Source organism: Microtus ochrogaster, chromosome 19 (assembly GCF_000317375.1).
Source record: "Microtus ochrogaster isolate Prairie Vole_2 chromosome 19, MicOch1.0, whole genome shotgun sequence".
NCBI classification, from domain to species: domain Eukaryota; kingdom Metazoa; phylum Chordata; class Mammalia; order Rodentia; family Cricetidae; genus Microtus; species Microtus ochrogaster.
In genome coordinates this window covers 56304066-56317550 of record NC_022021.1, presented here as the reverse complement: position 1 = coordinate 56317550, position 13485 = coordinate 56304066, and the positions used below count along the sequence as shown (strand labels likewise).

Below are 13485 nucleotides of genomic sequence, written 5' to 3'. Positions count from 1 at the left end.
GTATCCTTCCAAAGAGAATAGGTTCCCAAAAAGCCAGTACAAGTAGTAGGGATAAATCGTGTCTGCCCCAGCTACACAACTGTCACTCACATTACGAGGGCCTAGTTTGGTCCAATGTCGGTCCCTTCCCTGTCTGGCCAGAGTTAGTGAGCTCCCATGAGTTCAGGTAAGCTGTTTTAGTGAGTACCTCCATCAAGGTCTTGACACCTTTGCTTGTATTCTCACTCCTCCCTCTCTTCAACTGAACTTTGAGAGCTCAGCCCAGTGCTCTGCCGTGGGTCTCTGCCTCTGCTTCTATCAGTTGCTGGATGAAGGTTCTATGGTGATATTTAAGATATTCATCAATCTGACTACAGGGCAAAGCCAGTTCGGGCACCCTCTCCACTATTGCTTAGTGTCTCAGCTGAGGTCATCCTTGTGGATTCCTAACAATTTCTCTAGTGCCAGGTTTCTTGCTAGCCCCATAATGGCTCCCTCAAGCAAGATAACTCTTTTCTTGCTCTCTGTCCTTCTCCCTTCTTGACCATCCGTTCCCTCAAGTTCTTCTCCCTCTTCCCCCAATGCTCCCAATTTTCTCAGGAGATCTTGTCTATTTCCCCTTCCCAGGGGGGGATCTATATATGTTTCTCCTAGGGTTCTTCTTGTTACTTAGTTTCTCTGGGGTCATGGACTACATAGGCTTTCCAGCTAGTATCAATTTATGAGTGAGGGCATGCCATGTTCAATTGTCAGTCTTCTTTAGCATCATTATTTTTGTAGCAATGAAATGGGTGAATCATTTAAGGTATTGGCTTGGAGATCTGGGAGAATGCGAAAGGGATCTACTGATTTTCATGTCAGAACATTAACATTCTCAAGCGTGCTGTGTATATTGGCACACACTGGTAATTCTAACCTTGGGACACTGAGTTTGGAGGTTTATCATGCATTCTAGACCATACTGGATAACATAGTAAATTCCAGGCCAGCCTGGACTAATGAGTAAAACCTTATTTCAAAGCTTATCTCAAGTACTTTAACCTGTAATTGAGGTGGGGGGAGAGAAAGGATGATCAGAGGTAAAATTAGACCAGAGATACTTCAGGAAGGAATGGTAGTCCCCTCATACCTCCATATACACATTCCATATAGGATGTGTAGGAGGGTCTGATGGCTTCTGCAGGGGGATGTTCTCAACTCCCTCCCCATCTCAAGACCTTCAGTGTACAACATAGGGTCTAAATGTCAACCAACAACCATGTTTATCATATGCTCTTCCTATATCTTTCTCTTCTCTATATTCCAGTAGCCAGCTACTTTATATAGTGGAGATCGAAGACTGAAGTCATAACCCTTTCTGGTCTTGTTGGTTTCAAAGTCAAAACCCACTGAGAAACAAAGTGGGTGGGGAGAGCTAGAGAGCCTAGAGACAGAAGACTCACAGTATAGGAAAAAAAGTGTATTTCTATGTATGTGCATATATGTGCATGCACGTGTGAATGCGTGTGTGTGTGGTGTGTGCACATGCATGCACGCATTTCCATGGGTCTTTCTGTCAGGAAAATAAGAACTGGAGCTAACAATATCAAGATTCAAATGTTAAAGAAGGTAGTTGGAAAAATGGGAACTTTTCCCTACCTGGTTGCAGGGAACAAACAGAATAGGCCTGAGGGAAGCCTGTAATACACAAATCAAGAAAAGGTATATACTGAAAATGACCTATAAAAGGTCACGAGTCTCATGCCTTGGCGGTTTTTGAGCAAATGCCTTTTTCCAGTCCACTAGCTCATACCATCTTTGGAATATTTTTCTCTTTCTTAGAACACCATCTCTATTTCTATTACTTTGGCATGTGGCCCTGGTACAATTCTTTACTTTGAGACACAAAAACATGGAAACCAAAATTGCCCCACCCCTTGCCCCATACTGGGATCCCCATCGGTAACATTGAGACATGGGGAGGGAGGCCAGGCTCATCTTAGGAACATAGAACTCTGGAGTCCAATGGAAGTAGAACACCAAGCCAGAGCTCCAGGAATCACAATGATTTTCATAAACCACATAAGAGACAAATCAGGCTCCAGGGACCACCAGGAGAACCATGAAGGTGAGAACAACAGCTTATCTAGTCTGGTACCCCAGTTAGCCTGGAAATGAGTGTTTGATCATTAGGGAAGAGAGAGGGTGTGCAATGACCACGGAGATGAAATTTCCATCAGTTTTGTAAGATATAAATGAGCTGATTTAAAGGTGAGACAATGTCATATTTCTTGCACATCTGTGTTCATGAACTAAGGTTCGTACCTACTCTACTCATTGGGCATGAGATATTTTGACATTTGGGGAGTGCTGTGGGAAAATGCCACTGGCTTCAGAAGAAAAGGTGCAGGACAGCCTACTGAAGTAAGAGGACCTGGTTAGTGCTCTCTACAAAAGGGAGGGTGTGATTGGGATAATTGTTGGTAAAATGTCGCTGTTGGGGGTCAAAGCTTGAGCCTGGAGGAGTAAGTGAATAGGCTCAATTTATCGGATTAGCCTCTCAGCATGAGGGACAGGTAGGGAAAAATGGAGTTGGTTCTTTGGACTCTCATATCGTGATTAGGAACCTTGTTGGAAACTTATTTAAAGGAAAGCTTTCACGGAAAGTGCAATACACCAGGCACGTCTTTTTATTTATTTATTTATTTACTTTTTTTTTTTTTAGTTTTTCCTAGACAGGGTTTCTCTGTAGCTTTGGAGCCTGTCCTGGCACTAGCTCTTGTAGACCACAACTGGCCTCGAACTCACAGAGATCCACCTGCCTCAGGCACGTCTTTTTAAAAACTTATTTCTATTTGTGTGTGTGGGTGGGTAGGGGTAAAAGTGCCATGACAGACAGATGGAGGTCAGAGGAAAACCTCCATTAGTCAGTCCTCTGCTTCTACTATGTGAGTCCTGGGGGTCAAACTCCATCCCCCAGGCTTAGCAACAGGTACCTTTACCCAGTGAGAAATCTCACCAGCCCTCAGACACCACATGACTACTGCTTTGATGTTGCTAGAGGGGACTATGCAGTGCTGAGATGTTGTATTTAATGGCCTTTATTCTGCTGCTTATGGTTTGGACATTATCTGGGGAACAAATTTGTGCTTTCTTTACTTCTCATTTATCATAAAGAATGTGTTGATTTTTATCCCACGGTTTGTGAGAAGTTGAAGTTTTTATTAGCAATAAAGAAAGATTTAAACCCTATCTAGGTTTAGCAAGCTCAAAACTCAAACAAATAATATTTTTATTAAGTTTTAAATGTTTCCTCTGATTATCAAATATCTTCAAATTGAATTACACTCTGCCTTCTCTATAGATTCTTCTTCTGTAGGCTTACTCATCAAAGACCAAAAATATCCCGATAAGCACTACCTATATAATGAATATGTGTAAAACTGGCCTTCCTTGTCACTATTCACTATACGTTATGGCTATTTTCATTATTAGCATTTATTGCAAAAAAAATCTAGAGACTATTTAAAGTAGATAGAATACTGTACCCAAGCTATGAGCAAACACGCCATTTTATAGAGGGTACCTGGACATCTTTGCATTTAGGTCAGTGGGGGGTAGGGCTTGGAATCAAGCCAGCATAGATAGATGCAAGATATCTGTACATGCATTATCAACTCAGTAGCCATACTCAATGTAGTGAGCACCTATTGTGCTCCAAGCCCTATTGTAAGAGCTAGGAACATGCCAGGAAGACCTTGCTGGTCTCTACCCATATACTGTTAAGAATGACAGACAATAAATAAGGATATATGCCTATCAATTTTTGATGTGTTACATAGAAAATCAAATGAGGCTGAGAGGACCGAGTGACAGCTCAGCATGTTCTTTACCTTGGACAACTAAAAATGGCCTCTGGGCTCCAGGCCTGCAGGCCCTCCCTGTCCTTACTCTCCTCCAGGTATCTCAAGCTCATTTACATTTCAGGGTTTTTTGCAAATGTTTTCTCTGCCTGGCTCTCCTTCCTCCTCTCAAGCGCCACTGAGCATCTTCCCTGTTCTGACCACAGCTCTGCTGGCATGTGTACCCAACCATCCCATGCCTCTGTCACCCAGAGAACAAGGCCCAGGGGAACAGACCTATATCTCCTGCACTGCAAATCCCACAAGCTTGACACATGCAGATGGGCGTCTAAGTAATTCTTGAACATCAGAGTGATAGATTAAAAGTAGGTGGCCCCTTCCTGGACCTCCTTAGAAAGCAGTGTGTTTCATCTTGTCTGTCATATAAGTGAACTAAGGGATTTTTATATCAAAAGAGTAGCATCATTTGGTTTCACCCAGTTATGAATATCTGTCCTGATATGAGATCACTACCTAGTCTGTCACATCACAAAGTGGTCACTACTGCTGGAAATGTGTGCTGAGTAAAATGCCATGTAAAACATGATTTCTCTGGAAAAGACCAAATCATAAGTAGGCAGAATCAACCCATGCTTTTATTTTCATTGCATATAAAAATTTTATATGAAGGTATTGATGTACAGTACTATCCCCATGGGCTGTAGGAGAGGCTAAGAAACCACTAACAGAATCACCATCTGTGATGCTCACACACAGTTTACCACGCGGAAAACACACCCAAAGAAAGGAAACAGTTAAAAAAAACTGAAATCTGTAAGGATGTATTTTGTAAGTATAGTGTTCCGTTTGTACTGTTTAAAACAAAAGTAATCAAATTCCTTTGGGCCAGGGCTGCTAAAATCTACAGTTTGTGTCAAAAAATAAAATAACAGGAGGCTCGTTTTTCCTAGAAAAAAAGAATCTGTCTTTTCACTGTGTCACACGTGCTAAGGGCTGAGCTGTAGTGAGACGTGGCCACATTTTCCACCAGGAAGCTCTCGTGGCTTTCAGGACTTGCCATTGTGCAAGGTCACACTTAACAATCCTACAAGGACAGACGTTTTACAGAAACTATTTCAGAGAGACATGAGTTCGTTACAAAATGGGAATTGGCATCGTCACAGAACTATGTTTAAGTTAGATGATTTACATGTATACATACGTATATATTCAAACAGTGTGTATGTATATGTATTATACATGTGTATTATGTATTATACATATATAAACTTGATCTTGGAGAAAAAAATAGTATTAAAAATTGTATAATTTTTTGGTATGACAGGAAGCTGGTGAGCAGAGGGCTAACCAAGATGAGTGACCCATGCCTCCTGTTTCAAATCAAACTCATCTTCCTGTAAGGTCCAGAAGCCAACAAGCCATTCCATAATCACTGGAGAAGTATGTTTCTCTAGTACAGGTTTGGGAGTAAGAAAACCAATGCCGTTTGTCCAAGTGAAATGGCTCCCGGCATTCAGCTGGGAAACAGTCACCATCCATGCAGCCCATGCTCCATAGAAACAGGTGCTTAGGAGCACGCATCTCAAAAGTGTCAGGAGGTTCTCCAGCAGTGATGTCTAGTCTTTGTAAAATCCAGCTATTGCCAGAAATTCCATCAGGGAAGCGTGTGGATACAAAACGCCCAGCCCAAGCCACTATCACCTTACTCTGAAATGCAGCGAAACAGAAGAAAATATTGGTTACAGTTAAGGCACAGCCCTGGGACCAAAGACCTGCAGCTATGATATTTAAATTTATATATCTTTATGTATCTTATATTTTTCTTGAATCTTCCATAAACAAGCTCTATGATGACAAGACTATATTACAGAAGAAAAGAAAAATGTACAAGGAGTATGTATACACACCATTCATTCATTCTCTCCCCAAGAGGTTCCAAATATGCCAACACCATCCCACCATGGGACGATGTTTTAATAAGAACTGATAATTTACAATTAACATTACATTATGTACATTGCAATAAATACATGGTTGTAAACAGACAAACAAGACTGTATTACAGGTAAGGTCATTTGGTGAGAAAAAAAAATGCATGGCACAAAAAATAAATAATGCATTAAAATTATCATAAAGCTTTCTGTAAAATCTGTTTCATTCAAGTTTTTTTTCTTTCCTTATCTGCATTTTGTTCTATCTATACTGTTTACTCGTATCTTTGAACTGATGTGAAGGAAAACAAAATGAAGACAGCGTTATCGCCTTCAGTAACTTGCAAGCTGAAATGTACTGGTTTTATGCAAACTTGGACTTGGTTTCCCCCTTACAGTACCCAGATATTGCATTTTCTTATGGCATTTTAGGAAATAAAGCCACTTGTATAAAGATGTTCTTTTTTAATGCAGTGTGTGTTGTGAACCACACTTTGGTGAGAGCGAGTGAGCAAAGGGCACGGTAAAGGGGGGTAGGGGTGGTGAACAGATAGTAGGTATGGACGCTAGTCTCTAACTCTTGGATATTATGTGTCTGCTACAGCTTGATTGTCCATCGGTGGCTGCCGTTGTAACACAGTGCCCTTAAGAACCAACGCAGCTCCGTTAGTGCGGTTACCAACCCTGGCAGGTATGGATCTGTTTATGACATATTGCTGTTCTTTTCATTGTGAAGACTGCAGGCACTCTGTGGGGAAATGCCACGTGGAGGGAGGGGAGGAAGTAAGAATGATTTAGGAAGGGGGAAATCAACTTTAGACTCTTTGCCCGCCCTTCGGGAGCCCCTTCAGGGATACATAAAATGAAAAGAGAAACAGGTGCCCAAATGTCTTGTGAAAAGTCTGGCCACACGAGGCAGATTATGGTCTGTTTGCTCTTTACAAGGAAGGGAAGCTGGCACTCCAGCGGTCAGTTATTTGATTCTTATCCTGCCCTATGGTAAAGATCAGAAACCTTTTTTGTAGCAAAGGTTCTAAGCATCCTTGGGACCAAAGAGATTGAAACAGGGTTTCAGTTCAGCTTGGGTGATTTCCCTGGCTGACGACTTATTTTCTCAGTGACTAGCCCACAACTTCCTTGAGAAGTTTTAGGTATGTTTTTTCAGACTTATGATTTTTCATTTGGTTATATACCATCCTCTCTTTTACTCCCCATTTGGTTGGGTGCCAAAAATAAAAAATTAACATGGGCTCCAAACTCCGAGGATCCACCTAAGGCTCAGACTATACATATGCTGTCTGAGGCGGACTACGATCTGCAAGTTAACACTGGGAGTTAATATATAAAAATCAATAGGGTTCCTGGGGCTGAAATCTGGAATTCCCTCCTAATATTGTATTGAGGCAGAGTCTGTCAATCCGAGGTTTTAGATTGCATTGTATAACTACCCCGCCCTGGTGCCAGTGGCACCATCAATTTTGTGTGTCTGAAGTAGTCCTTCCTATAGGGCAAGCTTATGGAGCAATAATAACGATGACCATTTTCTGGGAAAGGAGCTGCTACCCTTAGAGTGACTTTCCAGGGACACTCCTCATGGAGGTCTTACGTCCATGGGCAGTTCAAACCACAGTTGTCCCGGTCTTGGCTGAGAGAGTCTGCTAGCATTCTTCAGAACTGCGAATGCAAACTTAGCGTGTTTCCCTCTGCCACCCCAGAGGGAAAAGCTAGTGATGACACAGAACCAACCATGTGGCAGAAAGGAACGTCAACCCTAACGACACTGACACCCTTGACAAGACCCCACCTAGAACACGGGCAGAGGCTGGAACACACATTAGACAGTACAGTGAAGGACAAATGTCTCTCTTATTGTACCCGTCTGTGAGCAACAGTAAAACTGATGGGCGGATGTGTCGTTCGTGACTGTAAGGGACACAGAGAAAGAAAAAGGCATCAGAAGGCAGCAGGTAGGAAGATGCCTGAAACAGAACGACTCTCAGCTACTGGGTATTTCTATATGGCCCATTGACTTCGGCCAACACCAACTGAGGACTGAGCTTCCAGGAGGCTTAAGACACATTTGACAGAATGCACAGAAAGGATTACAGGATAAATACTCACTTCGCACACCACGGATGTGACGGAGAGCAATTCTCCTGGTTGGGGGGAGGACTGAAATAAGAGACGGGGAGTCAACCGACACTTACAAAAAGGGTTTCCGGCAACAGAAAGTTGTTTCTCTGTTTTAAGGTATGGAAGTCATTGGTATATAAAACAAGAGATCACTACAAATCAGTTAATTGCTATGAACTCTAAGGTGCAAGTAAAATTTGTAAATGAGATTTATCCAGTGTAGTAGCACTGATCTGTACTGAAAACTTGCAAGTTACTCCTTAGAAAAAAATAACCAGTGGCGGATGAAGTTCTGAACAGTTTTTTTTTTAAATATAATACCTCAATACATTTAATAATAAAAGTAAGCTCTACAAAAAATCTGTTTTACATATCATACAAAATGTAGAGGTGAGTGCGGCTCACTGAACCACACTGTTCAGTCATGTATCAGGAAGACTTGAAATTAGAAAATTATGCAATTTCTGCGGCTCATCCTCCTCTTGGGCACAGACTGATGCTGTGTCCTGTTCATGACACTTTCATTGCTTTATCTGCGAGTTCACTCCGTCCCTCAAGTGCCTTCCTTCTTCTTTAAAGGAAGAAATCCTGCCATCTACATCTACTTTGGGGCAGCCCGATGAGCCAAGCTCCCTCAAAAACAGTTGGAGTTGATTTTCTCCGCTCTGTCAGCTCTGCCAAGCTGAGAATCACGTCAAAATCGTGTTGGTGACGACGGTTCCCCCTTGCTCCGATGACATGGAGGTGAAAGAACTGGTTGCGGTATTCCTGAGCGCCAGACTGAGTAGTTCAAGGTCAGTTTTGTTCAACAAACGTCCTGGCAGATGATAGTGAGGTGTGACCATGGTTGTGGCATGTGACATGCACTTTGGAAACAATTTTTCTACTAAAAAAAAAAAAAAAAAGTGAGACAGTCTTTACACTGTTACGTGTCAGGACAGCCATCGTCTATGGCACAAGTTTCGGGCTGGCTTGCCTCCTCTTCTGCTACAGCCTCCTCTTCGACCTGCTCATCCAGGGGAATTTCCGTGGACTCCGAGTCTTGAGTGCACAGCGTCTTGGAGTCACTGCAGCTAGTGTCTTCCTCCACTTGACTTCCGCTGTCCTTCTCAGTGTCTGACTCGCCGTCCTCCTCCAAAGTTAGTTCAAACTGGAATTTTTCAGTTTGGCCCTGCCGGCCCTCCTCTTGGTCGTCGGGTGCAGGGGAGGGGCTCTGGGGGATTGTGCTCTGGTACCACTCACGATTGTCCTCCAAAGTGTCCAAAATGTCCTGGGCATCAGGGTGTACGAGGTCTGCCCATGTCTCCCAGAGAGGATGAACAATATAGTCTATGAAGCCCACCTGGTCAGAAAAGAAGAGAAATTCAGTGGGGACTAAGAACCTCGAAAAGGCTCAACCAAACCACGGTTCCCCATTGAGCCTGCATAGAAAACTACTACCTTGGGTTCCGTACATTCATCACTATTGGGAGTCAACAGATGGTGTAAGTGTGGCTACTAGCTGGCCAAAGTTAGAACTCTTAGTTCAAGGGATGCTTACAATGTAGAGAATACTAGTTATTTACATGGGCTGGAGAGATGGCTCAGCAGCTAAGAGCACTGAGTTCAATTCCCAGCAACCGCATGGTGGCTCACAACCATGTGTAATGAGATCTGGTGCCCTCTTGAGGAAAAGACTTGGTCAGTGGTCATCAACTAGACCATGAAGCCCAATATGGACAAGTTCAACAGAACCTCCATATATGGGCTGTCCATGCATGCTTCAGCATTGCCAGGGCATAAATTTCATTTTCATTTTTTCAGCTGTTTACATAGTTGGGCCTGGGGCCTGGACCTTATTTGAGAATAGTCAGTTTGTAGAGAACCCAGATAACTGAAATAAGCCAAGTATTCTATTTACAGAAGTACATTAGATGGCTACAGTTACATGAATGAATTATAGTAAAATATGTGTGGCTGTACGACTGTAAATCCTAAGAGTCTTTGGCTCATCAACAGCAGTGAAATCTACCGTGTCAAATCCAAATTAATTATCAAAAAGGAAAACATAAAATGCAGGGAAGTGTGAAGCTAAAACAGCCAACCGCTTCAGCTGTGGCTCAGCCCGTTCCCTGAGTTGGGGCTTTACCTGTGATTTTTCCACAGAGGCATTGTGCTTGTCACACATGGGACTGATCTCCATGCCACGTTCCCGCTCCCGGTCTCCCTGGCGGAAGAACTCCTCCATTATCCGGTCCGTCCACTGGCGGTACAGCTGGAGCGGCTTCGTGGGGTTGCTCAGATCTGCACAGTGCACCATGTTCTGCAGGACCTAAGGTGGGCGGAGGCATGCTTTACTCTAGGAATCTGCATCAGGTGACTGTGACACTTAAAAATACATGTGGTGTCAGGCTTATTACAAATGGCTCAACCATGGTGGGGGGGCTCTGCGGCTCACACTTGATTAATAGTTCTGAATTATGCACCTAAGAGATGCTGTGTTCATGAATTATGATGCTCAAATGGCTGGTCTTCGGATGTTATGTTGTTGTCAGTGTATATGCACATGAACAGGTCAATAAGATTTTACCTGTTTAAGTACAACGGACTGGGTACGTTTTTTCTTTGTCTCATCTGTCTTTTGCCTGTATATTATGACTTCTAATTGTGTGCTTGTATGGATTTTCTTTATATATGTATTTCTTGTATTTTTTTTTCAATTCTGTTTTGCTTTCTAAATGAAAGGGAGAAAAGGACTTGGGGGTTGAGTGGGTGGGGAGGCAAAGCTATGATCAGAAAAATATTGTACGAAAACCACGTTTCTCAAAAAAAAAAAAAAAAAGAAGCTAAAGATCCTGCCTGTAGCTTCTGGACATACGCGATGGGACAGAGAAGAAACAGCTCCTGTCTCATATACACGATGGGACAGAGAAGAAACAGCTCCTGTCTCATGCAGAGTCACTGACGTATGCATAAAGAGCAAACACAGACGCCGACTTACCTGGATCCTGTCAGAATAGTTGTCAAGGAGGAGGACACCAGAACTTGTCACCTTCTTCGTTTCCACCATCGTCTTCAAGTCAGCCAGCAGGTTCATGTGCTTTGACATGTCTGTCGCAAGTACCTAGCAAGGCAAAGATTATTTCATGAGGGAAGAAGGCCGAAAGGAAGAAAACAAAACAAAACTGCCAATGGACAGAGAAATTATTTTGAGTCCGAAAAGAAAGAAACACTGAATTCTACTGATATGTGGAAATGGGGAGCTTTTTTCCTCTTGGCTCTCAAGTTTTCCCAGAGCCCAGAAAAACACATACAAACACAGAAACCTAAAGTACCTGGCCACCACTTTCAAGGTAAATATCCCATCTTATTTCCTGTGTTTGTTCTGAACTAGGGAGCCATACTGTACTGTACCTAGCTGACTCAAGGCTACTCGGATAGACTTGGGATACAAAGTATTTGGGTTGGTTTGTTTTGCTGATCTAGGAGGAATGACATCTCCCTGTGAACAACAAAGCATAAAGGTAAAAGTGTACACCGGGAGCTGACGAGATGGCTCCGTGGGTAAAGGCGCCTGTCACCAAGGCTGTGATCTGAATCTCATCTTTAGGACCCAGGCGGTGGAAGGAAAAAAAAAACTGATTCCCACAAACCATCCTCTGAGTCCACAGGTACACCAGGGAGTTTGTGTGTGCACACATACCCAAACAGAAATTAATAAGTGCAATTTAAATCTAACCCTATTGTGGGGCCCATTCTCTATGGAGAGATACCTTAGCCTAGGCACTGGGAAGTGGGGCGGGGGTAAGGAGTTGCTTGGTCCTGCTTTAAGGGGGTGATGGGAGGACTTATTGACTTCCCAGGGGAGGCCTTACCATCTCTGAGGAGCTGATGGGGGATAGGGTGGGGAAGTTGTAGGGGTGGGAAGGGGAACTTGGATTGAGTTGTAAAAAAAAAAGAATAAACTGTAAGATGAATGCTAATATAAAAAAATTTAGCTGGGCGATGGTGGCGCACGCCTTTAATCCCAGCACTCGGGAGGCAGAGGCAGGCGGATCTCTGTGAGTTCGAGACCAGCCTGGTCTACAGAGCTAGTTCCAGGACAGGCTCCAAAGCCACAGAGAAACCCTGACTCGAAAAACCAAAAAAAAAAAAAAAAACTTAAGTATAATTTTATACTACCCAGAGATTCCTCTGAATAATGTATGCAGGGAAAAGAGTCTAGTTGAGGGGATTTCTGTGTGGGTGGGAGGTGGACAGACTCCGCTGGAGCTGCAGGGAATGGCCTGTATTTGCTGAGTCATTCTTCTCTGCCTGTCTCTGGCCAAGAGAAGAAAACAGCCTGCATCCTAAGTCTTCTGGTTTAAGTTCCTCTCATATTATCTCCTGACTACAGTTCCCCCCCTCCCATCTCCCCAGGTCTCTCTTCTCTGCCATGTCCACGACCCTCCACTTCCTCTCAGAAAAGAGCTGGCCTCCCAGGGACATCACCCAAACACCCATACATGGCATAGCTATTTTCAGTAAGACTGGGCACATGGTATCACATCAGGGCTGGAGGAGACAACCGAGAAAGGAGGAAAAGGGTCTCACAAGTAGGCAAAAGAGTCAGACAGCCCCTGATCCTCTGTTAGCAATCCCACAAGAATAGGAAGCTACTCAGCATAACACCACATATTAGATGGAGCTTGGGGAGTTCGGCAGAGAATGGGGGGGGGGAAGGATCAGAGGAACCAAGGGGTCAGGGGCACTGTGAGGAGGCCCACAGAAGCAACTGGCCAGGATTCAGGGAGCTTGCAGAGATCAGGGAGCCTGCAGGGGTCTGACGGATGCTGCTGGTCTTAAATCCCAACTGTTAAGAACAGAGATGCTATTATAGTCAAACACTGCCAGGGGCAGCAGAGGCAGTTTCGACAGGTCCACGTCCCAATCTAGCCCTGTATCATCTCTAAGAACGTGAATCAGTTTTGTTAGGTACTTACAATGTCAATGACCATTTTCCTTAAAGATTGTCTTTGCTTTTTGGTCAGATTCTGGAAAATGTCACAGTTTTCTTCTTGGAGCAACTTGAAGCCCACGGCCAAGTGATGGTTCTCGAGAACGGAGGAGTCGTTGTACATCAAGGCAAGTTCTGAGTCTGGAAGAAGGAGCAGGGGCAATGTCACCAAGGCTACTTACTTAGTGTCTCTCTCACTCTTCAAACTATACGGTAACTCCAGGGGCTGAGACAGGAGGATAACGAGTTAGAGGCTGGTCTGGAAACAAACCCCCAAGATTTTTGATGCCTTGTGTTTAGGATATAGTTGCCCCTGAATGTCTTTTCCCACAAGCAAACATGTCAAATAATCTAAGAACTGAAAGAAAGCCCGAATCTTAGGAGGCAATTGCAATTTGACTGCTAGGTGGTCCTTTCAGACAATTCTCTGGTGTGGAAGAAGTGGGCCAGTATCTTTTCAGAATCAGCCATTAGCTCAACAGACTGTGGCATTATTTCTAACACCTGCGCCACATCCTAGGCAGGAGGTGTCATTTCCTGATCACTGTGGAACACTTGCCCTGATATGGTGGTCGGATCACGGGGGCAAGGCTGTTTATACACAGAGCAAGTTCCAGTATTTGGT

The 13485-nt window shown here is 43.6% G+C and overlaps 1 protein-coding gene across 6 annotated transcripts in view; it reads right to left on the bottom strand.

The window, feature by feature from the left end:
• Positions 1-4440: 4440 nt before the first annotated feature.
• Positions 4441-13485, bottom strand: part of Pde4d (phosphodiesterase 4D) — an 851276-nt gene continuing 842231 nt past the window's right edge. For all 6 annotated transcript variants that reach the window (XM_026783770.1, XM_005356778.3, XM_026783771.1 and 3 more), the window contains 4 exons: positions 12847-13001; positions 10866-10988; positions 10014-10196; positions 4441-9227 (listed from right to left, as the gene is read on the bottom strand). In XM_026783770.1, coding sequence (XP_026639571.1) covers positions 8811-9227; positions 10014-10196; positions 10866-10988; positions 12847-13001 — 878 coding nt within the window. In that variant the 3' untranslated portion in view covers positions 4441-8810. The remainder of the gene's footprint in view (positions 9228-10013; positions 10197-10865; positions 10989-12846; positions 13002-13485) is intronic.